At 50.7% G+C, this 22328-nt stretch overlaps 6 protein-coding genes across 6 annotated transcripts; 4 read left to right on the plus strand and 2 right to left on the minus strand.

The window, feature by feature from the left end:
* Positions 1-645: 645 nt before the first annotated feature.
* Positions 646-4359, plus strand: BGZ61DRAFT_535269 (CHAT domain-containing protein; the record flags this gene model as incomplete). Its single annotated transcript, XM_046254255.1, has 1 exon — positions 646-4359. The coding sequence occupies one exon, from the start codon at positions 646-648 to the stop codon at positions 4357-4359; it is 3714 nt and encodes a 1237-aa protein (XP_046101016.1).
* A 260-nt stretch (positions 4360-4619) lies between these two features.
* On the minus strand, positions 4620-8061 carry BGZ61DRAFT_480890 (ankyrin repeat-containing domain protein; the record flags this gene model as incomplete). Its single annotated transcript, XM_046249247.1, has 4 exons — positions 4620-7388; positions 7476-7492; positions 7655-7869; positions 7925-8061. 4 exons carry the CDS (start codon positions 8059-8061, stop codon positions 4620-4622), a joined length of 3138 nt encoding a protein of 1045 aa, XP_046101017.1.
* Positions 8062-8686: 625 nt separating this feature from the next.
* Positions 8687-13213, minus strand: BGZ61DRAFT_425254 (ABC-2 type transporter-domain-containing protein; the record flags this gene model as incomplete). Its single annotated transcript, XM_046243640.1, has 3 exons — positions 8687-11412; positions 11467-12364; positions 12432-13213. 3 exons carry the CDS (start codon positions 13211-13213, stop codon positions 8872-8874), a joined length of 4221 nt encoding a protein of 1406 aa, XP_046101018.1. The 3' UTR covers positions 8687-8871.
* Positions 13214-13937: 724 nt separating this feature from the next.
* Positions 13938-16567, plus strand: BGZ61DRAFT_456393 (fungal-specific transcription factor domain-containing protein). The gene is made up of 6 exons (XM_046246510.1): positions 13938-14172; positions 14256-14362; positions 14479-14567; positions 14629-15251; positions 15335-16104; positions 16157-16567. Exons 1-6 carry the CDS (start codon positions 14134-14136, stop codon positions 16416-16418), a joined length of 1890 nt encoding a protein of 629 aa, XP_046101019.1. The 5' UTR covers positions 13938-14133; the 3' UTR covers positions 16419-16567.
* A 1363-nt stretch (positions 16568-17930) lies between these two features.
* Positions 17931-18947, plus strand: BGZ61DRAFT_480893 (uncharacterized protein; the record flags this gene model as incomplete). Its single annotated transcript, XM_046249248.1, has 1 exon — positions 17931-18947. The coding sequence occupies one exon, from the start codon at positions 17931-17933 to the stop codon at positions 18945-18947; it is 1017 nt and encodes a 338-aa protein (XP_046101020.1).
* Positions 18948-19823: 876 nt separating this feature from the next.
* Positions 19824-21632, plus strand: BGZ61DRAFT_358885 (glycoside hydrolase superfamily; the record flags this gene model as incomplete). Its single annotated transcript, XM_046241010.1, has 1 exon — positions 19824-21632. The coding sequence occupies one exon, from the start codon at positions 19824-19826 to the stop codon at positions 21630-21632; it is 1809 nt and encodes a 602-aa protein (XP_046101021.1).
* Positions 21633-22328: the final 696 nt, after the last annotated feature.

Here is a 22328-nt window from a genome sequence, read left to right on the forward strand (position 1 = left end):
AAACACAGTATTTGTTGTCAGCAAATGCTAGTCACATTATTTGTAGACAGAATGATAGAAAGACAGCATAAATCTAAAGCATATTATTTATCGCGTTAATAAACTTCTAGTCGGCACTGGACTACGTATTGACTATTCGCAAGCCGGAGGCATATGATTATACTGTATTTAGTCAAGATCCTCATGGATTTAGAGACGCTGCTCCGGCTGGGCTGGAAGGGGTACATGGCTCGAAACAAGAAATCTGTAAAGACTAGAAAGACCATCCCCCTCTCCAGCGAGTCTTATCTTTCATACCCTGTAGGCAGACCCTTGCTAGCCACATTTTCCTGCCCAGCTATTGGGGGACTATGTCAAGGATCTGATGTGAGCTTCTGGGATGCGGGGTTTGTTCCATACGGTTTATCCAACGTCATCGAAGTTGAGACATTTCCAGCTCAAGAACACAGATTTCATCATTGAGGGGGAATCTAGAGGCTGGATTAACGCACGACTACATCTTTTGAGGATGTGGCTAACCTCGAAGACCTTATTTCTACTGCCTGAACCACTCTTAGAGCCACGCCGACAGTTCACACTGGCTACATTGCGTGGTTGAACAACCTTGGAGTGCACCTCAAAAACAAGTACTAACAAACTGGAGACATGTCGAATCTGGAAGAAGCCATTTCTATGGGTCGTGAGGTTCTTGATGGAACTAAAGAAGACGACCTAAAGAGAGCTGGACTATTCAACAACCTGAGCATTCCACCTGGCAATAGATTCTCACACACTAGAGATGTGCTGGATCTTGATGAGGCTATTAGTTTAGCACGCAAAGCCCTTGATGCTACTCCAAAAGGTCATCCCGATCGAGCCGGAAGGTTGAGCGACCTTAGCATTCGACTTGGTGATAAACACTCGCACACCGATAATATCTTGGACCTTGAGCAAGCTATTCTTACAGGACGGGAACTCCTCGAAAATACCCCGCGAGACCATCCTAAGCGGGTTGAAAGATTGAACACCCTTAGTATTCGACTTGGCTCCAAGCACTCCCATACGAGAGATGTAGTGGACCTTGAAGAAGCTATTAAGGTGGGAAGGGAGGCTATTGAGATTGCTACGGATGATTACTCGGACCGGTCAGCACTATTGAACAACCTCAGCCTGCATCTCGGTGATAGATATTCACACTCCGGAGTCTCAGCAGATCTTGATGAGGCCATTATTCTCGCCCAAAAGTCCATCAAGACCAGCTCAAAAGACCACCCGAACCATGTTGAAAGACTGAGCAACTTGAGTACCCAACTCGACACCAGATATTCACGCACTGAAGATAGTCAAGATCTTCAAGAATCCATTAATCTGGCTCGGATAGCTCTTGAGACTACCCCACAAGATCACCCAGAACTCGCAGCCAGATTACACAGACTTAGCCATCAGTTCAACACCACCTACTCACAATCCGGAGCGCTTGTGGACCTTGAAGAAGCCATTGCCCAGATGCGGGGAGCTATCAAGATTACCCCACCAGATCACCCAGATCTAACGAGGAGATTGCATAGTCTTGGTCTTAGACTCGGCGATAGATACTCGCATACTGGAGAACTAGGGGATGTCGAGGAGGCTATTTCTATGGCCCGAAGATGTGTCAAGACTACCTCAAAAGATGACCCGGAACTTGCAGAGAGACTGCATGGCCTCGGCATTCAACTCAGTTCCAGATACTATCGAACTGGGGTAGTGACGGATCTTGAAGAGGCTATCAGTCTATGTCGAGAGGCAATCAAGGCGACCTTGCAAGACGATCCATACCTCGCAGGTAGATTCCATAGCCTTGGAATTGAACTCGGTGTCAGATTCGCACGCACCAAGGAGATGGGAGACATCGAGGAGGCGATTGTTATGGCTCAAAAAGCTGTCAAGGCTACACCACAAGATCACCCACGCCGTGGTGATAGACTGGCTAGTCTCGGTTCTCAATTTGGCAAACGATACTCACACACCGGAGCCATGGCAGATCTTGAAGAAGCTATTAATGGAGCTCGGGCTGCTATCAAGGCCACCCCACAGAACCATCCAAGCTTGATTGGAAAGTTTACTACCCTTAGCATTCAACTGAGGAACAGATATGCGCGTATCGGAGGGATGGAGGATCTTGAAGAAGCGATTAAAATGACACGGAGTGCTCTTCAGATCACCCCACAGCAGCACCGCGAGAGAGCTGGACTACTCGTCAACCTGAGTATCAGACTCGGCTATAAATACTCGCGAACTAAGGAGCTGGTAGACCTCAATGAGGCTATCAGCATATCCCAAGAGGCTATTCAGGCTTACCCACACGACCACCCGGAACGAGCTATAGCACTGGAGGTCCTCGGCATTCGGCTCAGGAGCAGGTACTCACGCACGAGAGACAGGAATGACCTCGAGGAAGCTATTAGTATGACTCGGAAGGCCATAGATGCGACTCCGAGAGACCACCCACGCTCAGCAACGTTGTTTAACAACCTTGGCATCAAGCTTCGGTACAGATATTTACGCACTCGAGCGATGGAAGACCTTGAAGAGTCCATAAACGCGAGTCGAACTTCTGCTGAACATACTCCCGCGGACGATCCCAATCTAGCTTCGCGGTTGAGTGCCCTTGGTATTAAACTCAGAAGCAGGTATCTACGCACCAAGGTGGCGACTGACCTGGGAGAGGCTAGAGAATGCTATGACACTGCGTTGAATCACCAAATGTCTCCCATCAATTTCCGCATCAAAGCTGGACGTGCAATCTTGTCATCGGCGGATTTTCTTCAAGATAAGGACCAGGCATATCTCGCTGCTAAGACTACCATCGAGTTGGTTCCTTTGCTTAGCCCCCCTTCGCTTCAAACCAAGGACAAGCAACATCTTTTGTCAGAAGTCGTCGGGCTCGCCTCAGATTCCGCAGCTATTGCATTGAATGCCGGAAAAGAGCCTCTCGCTGCAATTCAACTTCTCGAGACGGGCCGCGGCGTCCTTGCAAGTTCTCTTCAAGATCTGCGGGCTGATCTCTCAGTCCTGCAGAAAAAGCATCCCGAGCTCGCAGATTCGTTCATTCAACTTCGAAACCAGCTCGACGCGCCACCGTCTCAGTCTCAGAACGACCCAGAGGCGACAAACACTCCTGTCGAGTCTGATCGGCGGCACGAGGCTGTCAACAGAATGCCACTACTTCTCAAGGAAATACGCGATCAACCTGGGTTTCAACGATTTCTTCTCCCGTCATCGGAAGCTGAGATGAGAGAGGCTGCAGCGCATGGCCCGGTAGTTATTCTTAACGTCAGCTCTCGATGCGATGCTTTGATACTGGGGCAGACAGATATACGGGTAGTGAAACTGCACCAAGTCTCTCGGAATGAGATTCTGAAACGAGCCCGCCATCTTCAATCGCTTGAAACACTTGGCTGGCTTTGGAATGCTGTTGTGAAGCCAGTTTTAGATGCGTTGGGATTTACCGAGCCTCTATCTGACGATTCTTGGCCGCACGTATGGTGGATTCCAACTGGGCCACTTGCTGGATTTCCTCTCCACGCAGCAGGAAACCATCTGCAGCGTGACTCCAGTACTACTATCGATAGAGTAGTGTCATCATACAGCTCTTCTATCAAGACGATCATACACCATCGTCTCGAAAGGAGCCCACAAATAGCAGCAGATGGATCAGGAGATATTGTTCTCGTCGCCATGCAGAACACGCCAGAACAGAAGAGCCTTCAACATACAAGGGATGAGATCAGCGCCGTTCAAACTATCTGCGAGTCAATGGGGCTCGCATGCATCAACCCTAAGCCCAATCTCAAGGCAGTGTCATCTGCTTTAGAAACCTGCATGATATTCCACTTTGCTGGACATGGTGCTATCAACGAGAAGAGCCCGTTGACAAGTCTCTTACTTTTGGAAGATTGGAAGCAAGATCCTCTAACAATAGGAAATCTACTAGAGACCAACCTAAGCTCCAAATCGCCATTTCTCGCCTACCTCTCAGCCTGCGGAACCGGCCAGATCCGGGACAAGAAGTCAATTGATGAAAGCATCCACCTAACGGGTGCCTTCCAACTAGCAGGGTTCCGGCATGTTGTGGGTACATTGTGGGAGGTCGATGACGAGTTGTGCGTGCGGATGGCGAGATTGATGTACCAGTTCTTGCAAGACCGTGGAATAAGCGACGAGTCTGTAAGCTACGGGCTCCACCATGCCACCAGGGAGCTACGAGACAGTTGGATTCAGGAGGAAGGCTGTGGGCAGGAGGCAATCGCGGACCCCAATTCGAGGGACGCTGTGATATGCGGAAATACAGAGCCACACTGGCCGCTTTGGGTTCCGTACGTCCACTATGGGGTGTGAATTAGGTCCTTTTGATGGAAAGTCGGGTTTGCGACCTTCATTCTTCTTCGTAGTGACGATAGGAAACTTCATGATCATGATGCAATATCTGGATATGGAGAGGCAACAGCCGAAAGGGTAGAGAGTGCGCATTGTAGACTATCCTGCAAAAAGAATTAAATGTTCGAAGATTTGTTCACTATGTTGAATGGTTTAATTCTATGTTTAATCTTTACCATAATCCGGCCGATCCCGTCGAAAACCAAACTTGAAGTCCCGTATCAAGGCCTCTTCCACTCCCGAAGCAGCTCTGCTATTACCATATGCCCCTCCGCGCTGGCGAATTTTGCAGCCTCCTTACATCGTTCTTCCAAGAGTTCCACTTCATGATCATTCTCTAGTAGAAGATGAACTATGTCAAGTCTTCCATGCTCCGCAGCACCTTCCAGGGCGGTTCGACCTTCAGTCGCAGAGCGCGCGCCGTTGATGTCTGCCCCATCCCTAAGGAGTTGAACAACTAGATCGAAATTTCCTTTCATTGCCGCGTATTGCAGTGCTGTTGCACCTTTGTTTCCGCATGGCGAAGCATTGATATCCGCCCCGCGACTCAACAGCTGTTGGATAATGGCCTCGTTGTCTCGAAAAACGGCTGCTTGTAATGCTGTCATCCCATACTTCGACGCGACGGGAGCATTTATTTCCGCACCAGCAACCAAAAGTCTATTAGCCAAATCGTCGTTGCCAGCGAGGATGGCCGTCTGCAGCGCTGTAAATCCAATCTCGGGCGCAGCAGGGGCGTTGACATTCGCACCCGCTTCGAGCAAAGAGTCCACGAGCCCATCGTGCCGCTCAAGAATAGCTACCTGCAGTGCAGTGAAGCCGAAACCTCCTGCAGCAAGGGCGTCGATATTTGCTCCGGCTTGGAGTAATACGCCTACAGCACGCCTGCGGCCGTAGTACACGGCTGCTTGAAGAGGTGTGACTGGAAGGCGAAGGCCGTCCAAGCCAGTATACGGGTACATCATCTTAGCCATGGCGTCCACCTCATACTGCTCGAGAAAATCATACGTGTTGATATCTGCGCCGAGAGCAATGAGTGTATTCAATGTCTCAATGACAAAGATTTCGTTTCTTACTTTCATAATTCCATGCAGCGGATGCAATTCATCGGGATTCAGACATGAGTTAGGATTTGCTCCTCTGTCTAAGAGAAACCTGACCATGGCAAAATCCCCGACTGAGATGGCTGCTTGGAGGAATGAACACGTATTCGGATTGGAGCTGTATGAGTTGATGTCTACCCCGTGCTCAACAAGGGTTAGCACGAGCTGGACCCATTCAGCATCTGATCCTCCATTGCAAGCATCGACGAAAGCTGTGATGCCTCTAACATGGCTGATATCGGCTCCGTATTCGAGGAGTAGCTTGACTAATTTAAGATTGTTGCGCTGAACTGCCATGTGAAGCGGTGTACGTCGGTCTGGAGGTTCGCAACAGCTAACGACGTCCTCGACATGTGCTCCAGCATTCAGCAGATGTCTCACCATATTAAGTGGTGCGAAATGTTCCACAGCAAAATGGACAATCGATGAGTCGCGATGCAAGACATCAGCGTCAGCATCTAGTAGCAAGGCCACAAACTCCACGACACCCTTTTTGACGACGGCTCTCAAAGCAGCTGCAGCAGATGAGACAGAGTCGGTAATCGCACCGTGGTGCAGCAGAAGCTTAACCATTTCTACACTGCCGGATTCTATGGCTGCTTGTAGGGCTGGAATGTCTTGTGAAAGGCTTGCAGCAGCATTTAGCTGGGCTTCCCGGCGGAGCAGTATCCCAGCCACCTCCAATTGCTTGGATGCGCATGCCGCTTGTAATGGAGTGTTGCCAAAACCATCTGTCGCATGTTTATTTGCTCCGTATTGCAAAAGTAATTCAGCCATGGCAGTGTTACCGTTGCGTATCGCATGGTGGAGCGCTGGTATCCTTCCAGAATAACGCATCTTGGAATGTTCTGGTAGGCCCTTCGCGCGTACACGCAGGTCGTCTGAGGACACAATCCCAGTCGCGTTTGCGCCGAGTTTTAGGAGTAACTGAACCATCGAAAAGTTATTGGCACTGGCGGCAAGCGCAAGTGGATTTGCGAATTCGAACGACTCGTATTGCTGCGGATCCCCAAGGTAGAAACTCGGACAATTGATATCGGCCCCGTGATTGACCAAGGCTCGGACCTTGTCTAAATCATTTCTCTGTATTGCAGATTGCAGTCCAAGGTTTGCCAAGTTCCCGATGAACTCAGTAGACGCTCCAGCCTTTGCTGCCAATCCGACTTGCCACACCTTCCCAGTTTTCAATGAGGCTGCCAAGCATTTTGCCGTGAATGGTGAGCCAAATTCCGTTATTTTTGCACCCGCCTTGATTAAGATATCAAAAATCCGAAGATAATTATTGGCTCCTCCCAAAGCGCTCATTTCCAAGTACTGCTTGTTTCCAAAGCGGTCAAGAACTGTATGGCGCGAGGAGCCTGAGTCATTTGGATCAGCCCCGTGACGCAACAGAAGATCAACAAGATCTAAGTTCACGTTATGTACTGCAAGATCAAGCGCTGTGCGAGGGGGGCAGAAAAACGTGTCCCGGGAATTAGGATTCGCTCCTCCAACAAGTAGTGCTCGCACAAGCACAACTTTCTGGCGATCGATTGCACTTAGCAAGAGGTTCGAAGCGAAGATCGCTATCGATGGCCCTTTGAGCTGAACGAAAGACTCTATAACCCAAGAATATTCATTGTCGACAATCCAGTCAGTGAAATCCCATAGTCCCCCCCTGGAAAGAAAAGAGTTTGAGGACATGTACACGGCGTCTTGTAATATGTGGAGTAGGGGCTTTGACTGGAGGAGTGGTTGGATCTGGCAGTTATTCTCTCGGGATTTTGCTTCTTCCTCAAGAATTGAAGAGAAGGTTGAGAAGTTTTCGTAGCGGGAGAGATTATCGAGAAGAGCTTTTCTTAGCTCTGGGACGGGATTTGTAATTCCTGACCGAACAGAACTCTCAACCTGAGGCAAGAGAAATTCAATACCCGAGCGGAATGCGAAAATAAGTTAGAAACCCGAAAAGGTTACTCATCAAATCCTGATACTTACAGACGGATCCCAGTGAGCTTTGAAATCTCAGCCAAGGGATGGTGTTGAAGGTTATACGAAAAACATCATTCGAAGGTGGAGTGTAGGCAACAATCCCGGACGAGGCATTTGCCGGCATGGCTATGATCAGGTTAGTTAGTCATGATCTGTCTCCTTCTATTATTGGAGAGCAAGCATACCTGACAACCCTCCAAACCCGCATTGGGAGTAAGAGTATCTACTCATTTCTTTCTTCATTCTCTTGACGGGAATGACTTTGCCATCAATGGAAAGCTCCGTCTCCTTTCCAGACCGTTTCCGCTTCTGGGCCAAATCGAAGGCAATCTTCCATTTGTCGCCGTTGATGTACTTCTCCATGCCCCAATTCTTCAGTTTTCGAACGTATTGTGATTTCCTGGATGTTTAATTAGCCTCGAATGATACAATACAGTGCGGGGTCTGTTACTAACGTTGCCAAAAAGCCGTGGTCCTCGTTCATGCTTTTGATCGTGTCGTCCAAAGTTTTATCTTGGACCACATACAACATGCGGATTTGCTCCTTGTGCGCATCCCAAGTAGCGGCGGGAATTCTCTGTGTGAGCGACATGTTGTGGACGTGACGAGGATGAAGGAGAAGACGACACTTCGGGAAGTAGGCAGAGGAAGGAAGAGAACTGATATTTTGAGAATGAGCCTGGCTTGAAACTGTGTCGCAGAGTATTGCGAAATGGAAGATGGTTTATGATCAGAGCCCGGGACCGTGTTGGTATTTATGGGCGTCAGCGCTGCTCAAGTTGAGCGACATGTGTTTCAAGGCGTGCCAAAATTTGCGTTGTGACGTCTTGGCGACAGAAGTGTCATTGGCTTTACGGCTCTCTTTCAGCCAGAAGTCAGGCCGTGACCGGGATTACGAGCCATCTGTTCATTGGTCTCGTCCAGAATTTGCCTTCTCCACTTCATGCATGCTTACACCAACCTGGACGGTGAGGCTTGACTTCTCGTTCTGGATGATTGGATACGTTTGTAATTTCGCCTGAATTCAGCATCCACATTTCCTGGCTGTGTAAGGTATGGTACCAAGGCAGCAACGTGTGATGCATATGGTTGGTCACGGCCAAAATTTCGGTTTCACCGCTTGGTTCGCCCGAGTAGTGAGTACGTCGAGACCATGCGGCTCAGTGTCAAGGAGAATCTGCATGATGTCGCGGCATTCATTGATGGATCCCTCTCTTGCGAGCATTGTGAATTAAGTTTAAGATCTAATCTAATATCCCAGGAGTCTCCTTTAACGACCATCAAATATTATGATACATGTGTGTAGGGCCTGCGACAATGAAGAACGCCCTATAGTTGACACAAAACAAAAAGAGAAGTGTGGATGTATGGCCAATCTCATGCCACCCGTCTAACGCACCATTTATTGAGCCTTCTTGGACGTCTTTGTTCGCAGCTTCATCAGCATGTACACAAGCGAGTACGAGCTGAGAACAAAAATCACAACAATACCAGCGTCCCGCCATCCGTAGTAGTATTCCTTGAGATTCAATGTCTTCAGGTAGTCGCTGCCGTCACGGTAGGGGCAGATGCGACACTCAGCCGTTGCGTTTGGGTTGACGAGGTTACTGACAGCGCCCATGCCATCAATAGACAGATAAAACGACAAGTAGTCGCCACAGGTGGAACCATTCGGTGGGTTGAGGACGGCGAATTCGAGGCTGTCGCAGTTCACCGGCTGGTCCCAGACATCAAAGACAAGTAGGCTGCCCATCAGGTAGTTGAACGGATTCATCCAGTAGATCCAGTAGCGCCAGAATGGTGTAATCTGATCATATGAAACAAGCACACCGCAGAACATAATAAGCGTGCCCAAGAGGAAGGGGTTGACCAAGGAGGCAAAGACCGCATTGGGCGCGTAGGCTGCGATAAACTGTCCGATGCCAGTGTAGATGAATTCGTACATGAGCATGACGAAGAACGTAGCGCCGGCTTGAGAGCTCTCAGTAAGAAACCCAACAGTGTAGTACCAGCACACGTAATAGAGCACGGCGCAAATAATAAGGTAGGGGATCTCAGACACGATAAGACCGGTGACAAACGCAACCCACGAGTACATCTTTGACTTCTTTTCGCGAGTCTCAAAGATATCGCGGCGCTCGATAAAGAGCGGTTGCAGCTGGTTGATAACGCCTGGTGCGACGAAGATGAAGTTGAAAACAGTGAAGAGACGCAGCTGCAGGTCGCTAAGGGAGTCGCCAATCTTCCAGAACGAGAAGCCGTTGTATAACGCGCAGAAAATGTGTAGAACAAACTTGTTGTTGATGTAGTCCGTGTTGCGCAATATCGACACATTCATCCGGTGTGTTACAATCTTGATCTGCTCCCACATTGGCGTCGCGAATTCGTGGCCGTCGTCCACTGTTGCTGGTGGTTTTGCAGCCGCCTCTGAGATAATTCGATCGAGCTCAGTTTCAACAGCCTCGTGTTCTGGGGAGGTTAACCAAACCTCTGCCCAATCTCTACCCTGCGACAAGTGGCCCGAAACAACATCGATGATGAACTCGGCAGGGTTGGACTCTGGGGGACAGGTCGCGCCATGCTTATCGAAATAGGATTTGACCGTGTCTGCATTATCTCCAATGTCACCAAAGTAGACAGTCTTGCCCCCCTTCGCTAGCAACAAGAGGCTGTCAAATTGTGCGAAGAGCTGGGCGGAGGGCTGGTGGATGGTTACAAGCACAGCCTGACCGACGTCGGCTAGCTTTCGGAGGAACCGCACCGTATTAAAAGCCGATTGTCCGTCGAGACCTGAAGTCGGCTCGTCGAGGAAGATGAGGATGCTGGGCTTCGATACAAGCTCCACGGCGATGGTAACACGTTTCCTCTGTTCCACCGACAAACCATTTCCGACGGTACCGATAAGCGTATCAGCGAGGTCGCCAAGCTCAAGCAAATTAATAATGGTATCGACGTATTGGAGCTTTTCTTCTCGTGGCACGTCACGGGGTTGCCTCAATAAAGCTGAGAATTCCAAAGCCTCGCGGACTGTCGCAAACGGTTCGTGGACATCGAGTTGTTCGCAGTACCCGGCTGAGCGTTGGAAAGAAACCGGAAGAGGTCGGCCGTCGACCATGATTGATCCCTTGATTGTACCCTCGGTTTTTCTCTGTGCAAGAACATCGAGTAGTGTTGTTTTACCCGCGCCTGACGCTCCCATTAGGGCGCCGAGCATTCCTGGCTTCACCCAACCCTGTACGTTATGCAGAAGGGTCCTCTCCCCGTTAGGCGTCCCAATAGTGTAGTAGAGGTTCTTCCAGGTAAAGACGGATGTGTTTCGCACAAGAGCACCATCCACTACCGCGGTGCTATCAGATTGTTCACTCAATGTTACGTTCTCAGTGGGTCCGCGACCCTTCTCTGGACTCTGCGACTCTTCATCGACAATGGGGGCCACAGCAATTTTGGTCTTCTCTCTGGGGATGCGCTGGGGTGAGCCTCCCGGTGCCGAGAAACGCCAATTTGAGGTCGTGGCAATAGTGACAAACACAAACAGCGCCCACCAGGCCCACAGAATCCCCAGGTTTCTCCAGAGATGCGAATGGTTGTATGACATTGCCTGAAGATAATTGTCGCCCAAAACAGATGTCTGTCCAGGAATCGCACCCATGACACCAGCACAGGACTGGTGATCCGTGTCGTTGTATCCTGGACCTACGGGAGCCAAGTTGGGTCCGACGCAAGGAATGACTTTGTCGTGAAACTCATTCGACATGAGTGCTTCAAACGCGTATGAGAGAGGGTTGATCCAGAAAATCCATATAAACCACGGATGCATCTTTGGTTTCGGAATCATGTATCCGTTATATAGAACTGTCGCGATGATAACCAATCCAGAGACCTTGGTAGCTTTGTCGAATGTCGAAAAGGTGGCACCAATAGATCGGAAAAGGGCTGTCATACACTAGGATGGCAGAGGTTAGCGAGGGTTTGTTTCGCAGCGAGTAACAGTACTGACCATTGTTGTAGTCACCAAGATGATCCAAAATGTAAAAAATGATTTCGCAGCCGCCGTTAGGCCAACCATGAAATACACGATGACGGAAAACACCGAGATCTGGAACAAGATAATTGGTATGTCTGCGGTGATTTGGGCGAGGCAGTAGGTAGCAGGGTGAATCAGGGCAAATGACCGATGCTTAGCAAGGACCGGGCGGCCGGTGAATGAATCTGTAACCTCGGACATGGCGAGCAGCGAGTTGAACATGATGCTAAAAAACAGAGCCCCCGACTTGACAAAGAGTCCAGCTGTTGTGTTCGGGGCGTTGTAGAAGAGAGACCCAGCGATGATGGCCTGGAGTAGAACGCTCAGCTGCTTGGTGAAGAAGGTGATTTTGTCGCCCCAGATGATTTGATACTGTCGGATAACGCATGCTTTGACCTGGGGAATGAAACCCACTGTCAGAGGGCTCTTGGCAGATAGTTGACGATCCTTTTCGACCGAGATGCCCTCTTGGAATAGTTTTGTGCTGTCTTTTGCCGCGGCCGTAGAAGGGTAGTTATACTCGGACACCATCCTAGTGTAGATAGGCGACTCTTCATATGCCTTTTGCAGTGCCTCAGCATTTCGGGGAAACGTATTCTCGCACCCCTTGCGAATCTTACGTTCGGTCGGAACCGTGATGCCGGTGAGGAAGTCGGCAACGTTGGCGCCGTCTTGGCAGACGAAGCCAAGCTCTTCTGCAAACGGACGTGCCTCCTCGCGCGAACCGTAAAAGATCTGTCGTCCGCCATCAAGCACGAGAACTTTGTCGAATTGGTTGTAAATGCCGTTGCCGGCTTGGTAGAGGGTGACGATGGTGGAGAGGCCGAGGACGTCTGTGAAGGCGCGGATCGCTTTGGTGTATTCGAGTGCTCTGCATCCAATTAGATTGACTCCCCCGAGGGATTTTTGCAACAGCGTTACAAATAGAGTTGACTTACGTGCTGGCATCTAGACCCCGAGTGCTGTTATCCCAACAATAGACCGAGCCGCGCGTCGCAAGACACTCGATGATAGACACTCGTTTCCGCTCCCCACCAGAAACACCACGAATAAACTCATTTCCAACCTTGGTGCCGACGGTATGCTCGATACCCATCGATTGCAGCAAGAAATCACGAGTTTGCGTCCGCAATTCCTCGCTGGAGCCAACCGTCTTGGGCAACTGAAACGGCGTCTTTAGGCGGGTCGCAAAGTCCATCGTCTGGCTCACCGTCAACGAGGGGAAGAAAAGCTCGTCCTCGGTGTTGAGGATGATCTGGCCGCGATACCGCTCTGCCTGCTTCGCATCCATGGAGCCGTAGTGCACATCGCCGCTGACAGAGGCGTAGCCGCGACGCTGGTTCGCCAAGATGTTGAGCAGCGTCGTGCAGCCAGACCCGGGACGTCCCAGCACCAGAAGCATCTCGCCGGGCTTGACGCAGCCATGGCTGTTGTCGAGGATCGTCTTGAGGGATTGTTTGTGGCGCAGTTCCTGAATGATCTGGAAGGCGTTGAACTGCGTGATGACGTTGTCGTGGATGGTGGCTTCTGCGCTGACGGCCTGTACAGTGAGGTTCTGCCAAGTGATGCCGAGCTCTTTCTTGGGGAAGCCCGACTGGGCGTCGCGTTGTCGGAACTCCTCGACGCGAGGTTTGAGAGACCATTCAGCCGCATCTTCGGCGCCGGGAACGGAGGAAGTTTTCTCGTCGCCGGGGACGTTGGTCTCCGTTGTCGGGGCCATGATGATAAGTTCACAGCGCCAGGACGACAATCGAGACAAGTGGAGAACGGTAGGTGAAGAATGGATGAAGTCATGAACGGCGACTTGGTTTCTCACATCATCACGGAAACAAACGGGAGAGCTCTACTTTTATGAGATCGCCATACCGTTGTGCGTCATCCTGTCCAGTGTTCATCTCCGGCGCTGTTTAGACCGTGTACACGAGAGGCATAGTCACGGCGAAGGCAGAGACTGCGCTCATATCGGCGAACGGCCCGCTGACTCATGCGCGTTTGAAGGATCAAAGAACAATTCTAGAAGCATGTTGAACTATTGTGCGAAAGAATTACTTAGATGGGACGAAGTTCCACCTCAGTGTACGTAACTCGTCCCTGTATCAAATTAGACGCCGTCGATAGCGTCGCATTGTCGCGATTAGCGACAGATTAAAGTGGATTCGCATCTCGGCGGACGGCCCGCTGACTCATCTGCGTCTGAAGAATTGAAGAACAATTGGAGAGGGATGTTGTGTGAACGGATTACTGAAATAGGACGCAGTTCCGCCGTAGAGTCTGTAACTCGCCCAGCCGTGTCGAATTTATCGTAGCAATCCCACGTTTGACAACGTATCAAAGCAGTTTAGCCTCTCGGCGAACGGCCCGCTGACTCAGCGGCAACGGCCGCCGAGCGCCGAGTATCCAATGAACGGGTGGAGTGGTGCCCGGTCTCGCCGGAGCGCCAGATGAGACGGTGATAATCTGTCCATCCGGGCGTCGAGAACGTCCTTCTCTATTGTTTCTCACCAGCCCCTCCCTCGTTGCCCTTCTCCATTTCCCCATTTCCCCAATAATTCCCCTTCATCGCCGGCGTTGGACGGCCCGTAACGGCGTCGCGGCCCGATCCTGTCCCAACTCCCTCTCCGGGAGCCCTCTCATCCCACCATGGGCAAGATAGCCTGTGATTCCTGCCACCGCAGAAAGGTGCGTCGCCGTCATTTCGTCTCCGCCTCGTCGGGTCCTTTCCTCTTTCGTCCCGTCCCGAGCTGGGGCTGATGCCGCTCCAGATCCGATGCGATGCGGCGGTGCCACAATGCGACTGGTGCAAGCATCATAACCTGAAGTGCTCTTACGAGCGCGCCAACAGACCTAAGAAGCATGCTGCGAATTCCAAGTCAGTGCCTTCCTTGCCCCTGGACGCTGGTCTTCAGTACCGAATGTCTCCTGTTTTGTAGCTCCCCTTGCAGCCTTGATCAACCCATGCTGACAACAGCCGACTTCGTCATGCAGGTCGGATCCGGAATTGGCAGCTCGCATCGGTAGACTAGAAGATGCCCTTGCCGTAGCCCTAACACAGCTCAAGGAGGCCGAGACAAAACGCAAGTTTGCCCTTATACCGGCTATTATCACCGTGCAAGCCTCTAACTTGTCCCCGTGTAGCTGTAGCCGCTCCCTCACACCACACCTCACACTACCCCCCCTTAAGCCACTCTTCCAGCCACTCACCACCCGTCACCTTTGCCAAAATCCACTTCGCCGGCTTCCTCCTCGGCCAGGTCAGCTCCAGCAGCGGCATCCCCTCCTTCTCCGCAGACGGCATCCAGTGGATCCAGTCCCGCACCGGCGAGCCCCCTGCGTTCCTGGGATCCGAAGGCGTTGGCGGTGCCCTCCAAGCCTCATATCTGCCGGGCCTGCCACCGCTTTCGACAGGCCCCCAGCAGCTGTCGTCGTGGCTGGAGCTCCCTGATCGAAAGATCGTCCTGGAGTACCTCCACGTCTACTCGGAACTGGTCTGGGCCCAGTTTCCCGTTCTTGACCCTGTTCTGTTCCGGCAGACTGTGGAACTTGCCTTCGAACCGCAGTCGTCTTCACCGTCGGTAGAGCAAATAGGAGCCAAAGCATGCGTCTTCATCTTTCTAACTGTCATGTCCTCTATGCGCGAGGAAACAAGCGAGTTGATTGCTCAGGTTGACGGTGATGCCTGTGCTGCAAAGGCTCAATACTTGTTACCCCATACCCTGTTAGCAGTGAATATAGTCACCCTACAGACTACCTTTTTGCTTGTAAGAACGCCCTAGCACTCTTCTTCGTTTTACCCTTTGCCATCTCCACGCACAATGGCTCGCCAAACATTAACCTCGTCTAGGCCATGTATCAAGCTTTCTGTGGGCAACTTCCTGCAGCCGTAGTTAACCACTCTCTCGCATGTCGACTGGCCATTATGCTTGGCTCCCACTCTCAGCCTGCACCACGGATGCCGTCTACTGCGAGTGCGGACCATCCCGGACGGGCAAAGTGTCACCTACGCGACCTGTTCTGGATCTGTTTCATCTTTGACAAGGAACTGGCCCTGCGAACTGGCCATCCACCTTCGATGGCGGATGAACACTGCGATCTGACACTTCCAGAGGGATACCTGGAAGCTCAATATGTCGAGATTGATGATGAAAAGGCCATGTTAGGGTACCCGGCGGCAACTGTCCCGTCGTTCCCAGGCGACCTCCGGTTGAGCCTGATCAAGTCAAAAACGAGCAGACTTCTGTACTCGGCCGAGGCCATGCGCAAGTCAGATGCAAGTCTCCTCAGTGACATCCGCGAACTCGACAACGAACTCGAGCAATGGCGGGTTTCGCTACCCCCCAAGTTCCGCCCGTCTCTATCATTATGCAGGGAGACCCGCTTAGAAATTGACGTTAAGCCTCTCCTGAGCACGCGTATCATCATGAGGCATGTCGACTACCACTATCTCATGGTGATGATTCATCTAGCGAGTGGCAGGTGTAGTGCTTGGCCAAACAGCAAGAAGGGTGAGCTTGAGGGCGTCAGCTCTAGTTTGGCTCTGTCTGTGGAGGCGAGTCGATCAACGCTTTTCTATCTACGTGCCGCGAATCACGCACTGTTCGAAGGTGCATTCTGGTAGGCCATGTGGAAGCCATGTTTGGATGCCTTATTGCTAAAGTATTGTTAGGCTCATCCTCTTCCATCCGATATCCGCCATCACAAATATCTTCTGCAACCTTTTACTCAACCCGCTTGACCCAGCCGCCAACGACGACCTCGCCCTCTTGAAATCAGCGCCGGAGTTAATCAGACGCATGCGGGTGCAGCAGCTTCCGCACGATATTCTCCACATCAAGCAGGTGGATAATTTTGTGGCCGAACTTGTGCGACTGGGGAATTTTGCTATTAGGAAAGCTATTCACGAGAGGGATACGATGGAGGAGGATTAGAATTGCCACGTTTGCGAATGTAACAATAATGTAGGGTCCTAAGGAGGTAATTATATAGACTAGATGGTTGGGATTTAAAGGGCGCATGTATGTATGGTATTTGGTTTTCATACAATTCTCTCCGTTCATCCAACTAGCTGTTTCTTCGATTTCTAGCTCCGTAATTCAAACCCTTCTCTTTTCTTCCAGCCACTGGATAACTATATCAACATTCTTGTCTAACGGAAACACAAGATACCAGTGGCGCACAATTCCCCATCTTCAGTTCCCAATGTAATTCTCTTAATCAACTTCTTCTCATTCCATTAAAATGTCGGGAGTCCCAGCGTGTGATTGAACTCGTGATACTCGTCGCTGATAAAGTTGTAGGAAAAATGTAGCCGGGTATGGGCTTCTTTCTGTTTCTCAACACCCTGTGTACTGAACTCATCGACTTTTGCCACCCCCAATTCACGCAAGTGGGGCAGATTCGCAAAGAACAAGCCTTGGGGGTGCAGCCATTGGCTCCGGATATTCTCCATGTTTCGAGTATCACTTTGTCCGCTTGTGCAGTTCGGGGGTAGCAGAATAGCATTTTCAAGCGCGATACGTCTCTCAGAGACAAAGATGTAGAATCAGTTGTTGGAAGAGAAACATCGAGTGCATCCGGGTGTTTGGAAAGGTGGTCGCAGCACCGTCATCTTCCGAGACAGGAAGGTTTATAGGGAATTGCACTTATATGTTTATTGGGGGGCAGTTTGTATGGCGCTTCTTCGACATTGGATGATAAAAAACAAGAAGACGGTGATTGAGATCAGAGCACCTGATTCTCTCCGAAAGACTGCTTATGCAATTTTCTCACTAAGATATAACGTCATTGTCAGACACAACGAGGATACATACACGGTTCGGCACGGGTAGCCGCTTCACGACCGCTCTCTCCCGCTTAGCGTAGTTCTATATTAGCCTACATCATGTCCACTCACGCCCTTTACACGGAGAATTTGGAATCAAGAATGTTTTAAATCCGGAGACGAGGGACGCGGACGCGGACACGACTGCGCAGGCTGTGAGACCATAATTACGTGGAATCTCGTCATCAAGCATCGGGCGAGTGTGCGCCAAGGCAATTAACTTCCCATAGTCACTGCAACTGCAGCATCCGATGGAACATCTCTGAGCGAATTTATCAATAGACTTTATTCTATCATTTTTCCCTTCACCCATTGCATGTGTGACAGGCAGGGTATTGAAGTGTGTGCAGCCACGTCAAGATCCTGACGCCGGTCCAGTGCTGTTGCCACTTGCGCCCTTGGGAATACATCCTGTTCTTAGCTGAGAAATCAGCGATTAATAATTGCGATGCTTATACATACCATTACGGATGGCTTTCTCACCCTAGTCTACAAGTATATCACAGTCCACCTGCAGCCTTCATCTACAGCCTTCATCTGCTCACAACTCTTCTCTCAGGCTTGGTGCAATTACTTACGCAATAAACAAGTATCCCAGCCATCACTCACATCCGACACAATGAAAGCCATCGTTATATCCGCCTTCGGTCCCGTTGAGAATCTCCGCATTCAAGACGCCCCAAAGCCCTCGGCCACTTTAGGCACAGCCCTTATCCGCATCCGCGCTTTCGGTGTCAATCACGCCGAGATTCACATGCGCCGGGGGGAGTGGGCCGAGTCCGTACCCATCAGCGGCATCGAATGCGTCGGCACGATCGAGGATTGTCCAGGTGGTGAGCTTCCTGTCGGAGCCCCAGTCGCCTCGCTCATGGGTGGTCTCGGACGAACAATCCCTGGCAGCTACGCCGAATACACTGTTGCCAGTGTCAATAATATTGTTGCTCTTGGTGATCTGCACGAGATACTGCCATTGTCTTGGGCGGAGCTAGCTGCAATTCCTGAGAGCTATGCCACGGCGTGGACATGTTTGTTCAGAAACCTGGCGCTCGAAAAGGGACACACATTGTTGATCCGTGGTGCCACTTCTGCGTTCGGGAGGGCGGCTGTCAACCTGGCTGTCGAGGCCGGCGCAATCGTCACAGCTACCACTCGAAGCGAGCAAAAGTTCGCAGAGCTGAAAGCGCTGGGCGTCGTCGATGCGATTCTGGAAGGCCCCGGGCTTCCTCGGCGTCTACAGGAACAGGGAAAGCCCGAGAAGTTCGACCGGGTCTTGGAGCTTGTGGGGAACACCACGGTTGTGGAATCATTGACCCTGGTTAAACGGGATGGCCGGCTTTGTCTGGCAGGGTGGCTGGGCGGCCTTGATCCTATTCAGGGACCTGGCCCACTCCCAGGCTTCAACCCTCTGCTGCAGATGGCGAGTGGCGTCCACTTCAATTTCTTTGGGAGCTTTGTGTTTGGAACGCCAGAATTCCCTCTCTCGGATGTTCCACTGAAGGACATCATCCGGAGTATTGCTAATTCTAAATTCGACGCCAAACCCTCCAAGATATTCAAGTTCAACGAGATTCAAGATGCTCATAGGCTGATGGAATCTGGCAAGGCCAACGGCAAGATTGTTGTTGTGGTGGAATAGCAGACATTCACCCCGTACCAAGTGGAATTACTCCAGGCCATAGCCTCTTGGGGCATGGGGGCCAAAGAGTGGACGTGCACCTCGGCCTCGCAAGAGAATATGTATCAGCAAAACCGGCTTCCAAGCATGAGCGGTTTACAAATACATTATTAAGAGCAAATCAACCACAGAACATGTTCTATACACCTAGTCAGAGGGATGTCCTTGGATTGTTTGATGCAGCGTTTATTCTTGGAAGTAGATTACTAAAGTAAACGAGGTTGTTGTCTGCCAAGCCACAAGGCTGATATAAATACAAAACCTCCATAATCAAGGCGATATCCCCCGCATTTTCCCCAGACTATTCCCGTTAACACTTACCGTTCCTCCACCCTCTCAACATGCTCCCTGGCCCGAAGTGTGGAGCCGGAGTGGACACAGGGTTCTTGCAGCCCTGTGACGAGCCAGAACCTGCAGCAATTCGCGGATCCTGGACACCCTGACGGATCAGCTCCCTATACAATGAATCTTATAGGTCTGTTTTCGACGTTCACTCCGTTTATGTATGCCCTTCCGGGAACACTTGACCTTGTTAAGAAGTCGTCCCCGTGGTCCTGCATGTAATCACATGTATTCTGACGAACTCTTCATAAAAGCGGGGCGGAAGTGGTTGTATCAACTTCGGAATTCCCGAGCCGGTCTTCTCGCCGATGGTGAAATAGACCAAACACTCCCCGGATGTGGGAGGAGCCGGAGCGGCAAGCGGCGTACATAAACTGCAATCACATCTCACCAAGAAAGATAACTTATAGTACGCTAAACTTGCCCCAATGTCCCTTACCCTTTCTGTCATCATTCCCGGCCTACTTGCTGGACATTTCTCTCCATAGCCTCAATATGCTCAAGCCCCAAGCCAACTCAACCCGGGAGCTTGTCTCCTTGGATGGGATTTGGAATTTCGCAGTAGCGTCTTCGCCAACTATCGAGACAGAGCAAGCTTGGACTAAGTTCATCTCCCCAAAACTGCAGGTTCCGGTGCCCGCAAGTTACAACGACATCTTTGTCGACAGAAGTATCCGGGACCATGTCGGATGGGTTTATTACCAGCGAAAGGTTACTATCCCGCGAGGATGGCCCACTTCAGAACGATACTTTTTGCGTCTCGATGCCGCAACCCACCAAGGACGTGTCTACATCAATGATCACTTCATTGTTGAGCACATTGGCGGTTATACGCCTTTCGAAGCCGAGATTACCCATCTGCTTGCTCCTGGGGAGCAGTTCCGCCTCACTATAGCAGTGAATAACGAACTTGGTTGGGATACTATCCCCCCTGGGCGAATTGAGGAGCTCCCAAATGGGAAGCGGAAACAGCACTACCAGCACGATTTCTTCAACTACTCTGGGCTGGCACGCTCAGTACACCTCTATTGCGTGCCTAAAGTTTTCATCAATGACATTACAATCTCCACGGATCTTCTTGCCGGTGGTGTCGGCATTGTGGATTTTCACATTGAAACAAGTCATCCTGTCGAAAATGATAGAATCCGTGTATCATTGACAGACGAAGATGGAAACATTGTCGCCAAAGGGACAGGACAGAAGAATCGCATACAGTTAGACTCGGTACACCCTTGGCAGCCAGGCTCAGCCTATCTGTATCAACTCACTGCAAAAATCCTATCAAATGGAGATGCCGAAATTCTAGACAGCTACGAGCTTGCTGTTGGGGTACGCTCAGTCAAGGTCAGCGGCAATCAGTTCCTGATCAACGATAAGCCATTTTATTTCACCGGATTTGGCAAACATGAGGACACACCTATTCGAGGCAAGGGGTTTGATCCCGCCTACATGATCCACGATTTTCACTTGATGGACTGGATGGGTGCTAATTCATTTCGGACGGCACATTATCCATATGCAGAGGAGGTACTCGACTATGCAGATAGGCACGGTATCGTGGTGATTGACGAGACTGCAGCGGTCGGCCTCAACCTTGGCATCGTCGCCGGTGTTTTCGGCTTCAAAGCCCCCCCTACCTTTTCTCCAGAGTCAATCAACGAAAAGACGCAGGCAGCGCATGCGCAGGGGATCCGAGAACTTATAGCGCGAGATAAGAACCATGCCTCTGTGGTTTTATGGACGATCGCCAACGAGCCTGCGTCTAGCGAGTCTGGGGCACGCGAGTATATGGAACCATTGGTTACCCTAACGCGCACGCTTGACCCTACTCGTCCAGTCTGCTTCACAAACATGGGTCACGCAACTGTCGAAAAGGATATAATCACAGATCTATTCGATGTTCTCTGTCTAAATCGTTACTATGGTTGGTATTCACAGAGTGGAGACCTAGAGGCCGCAGAGCAGGCGTTGGAGAAGGATCTGCTAGGCTGGCAGGAGACATATGGCAAACCCATCATCATGACAGAATACGGCGCCGATACTCAAGCCGGGCTGCACGCCGTGTGCGATGTTCCATGGAGCGAGGAATATCAAAGTCGGTTCCTAGAGATGTTCCATCGGGTCTTTGACCGAGTCGATGGTGTTGTTGGAGAGCATGTGTGGACGTTTGCCGACTTTCACTGCACTTCGACCATGTTTCGGGTAGATGGAAATAAGAAAGGCATCTTTACGCGAGATCGAAGGCCGAAGAGTGCCGCACAAGTGCTCCGAAGACGATGGAGAGAGCAAAAGAAAATCGCCTAGACTGTCTGGTTAATTCTACTTCTCACGTTCCGAAGTTGACATGATAACGTGATGGTTCTAAATACTTCGTGATCGGGTTCAGTTAGAGTCTTGGAGATAGCCCACAGGCTTACAGTGGAGTGTTCATCGAATATATTCGAGATTATTAGAATTTTGGTGATTTAGCCTACCGACTTCAACTTCAACCATCTCACAGCAGCAGTTCTCAGTCTTCAGTAGTCCAGGCTACATACATCCCTTTGTATCGTAAGGCACCATGTTCTTATACACATTAAAGAAAATGCCTTAGCCTGCCTCCATATTTTGCAACGTATTACCTGTGTCAATTGGCATAGTTGACCTTCTCCACGACTAGATATCAGGTAGCGACTTCTGCATGGGCATGTCTGCTTGGAACGCTCAACAGTTTACCGAAGTCAGTCCCAACTTGTAAAATTAAATCTCCGCCAGTCTAAGACTTAGACTATGGTGATAAAGGTGGTTATAATTATCAAATCCATATCAGTCGAGGCTGGAATCTAACTGCCGCTGGGGGGGTTGCGTGACTTTCCCTTCCTAAATGCCAATCCCCCAACCCGGTGATTATCCTGCACCTTTAATTAGACCCACACCAATCGACAGAGAACAGCGGAGGCCATGAGACGACCGGCTGAATTGTCCCGCCGAATCGCTTCTCGATCGGTTGAGAAAGCCTCC

The sequence above is a fragment of the Ilyonectria robusta genome, assembly GCF_021365365.1.
Source record: "Ilyonectria robusta strain PMI_751 chromosome Unknown BGZ61scaffold_17, whole genome shotgun sequence".
NCBI classification, from domain to species: domain Eukaryota; kingdom Fungi; phylum Ascomycota; class Sordariomycetes; order Hypocreales; family Nectriaceae; genus Ilyonectria; species Ilyonectria robusta.

Bases quoted from the DNA above. Each gene is read 5' to 3' on its own strand.
- BGZ61DRAFT_456393 (XM_046246510.1), top strand. From the start codon at position 14,134: ATGGGCAAGATAGCCTGTGATTCCTGCCACCGCAGAAAG. The intron at 14,173-14,255 runs GTGCGTCGCCGT...ATGCCGCTCCAG, and splicing joins ATTCCTGCCACCGCAGAAAG to ATCCGATGCGATGCGGCGGT. The intron at 14,568-14,628 runs GCAAGTTTGCCC...GTCCCCGTGTAG, and splicing joins CAAGGAGGCCGAGACAAAAC to CTGTAGCCGCTCCCTCACAC.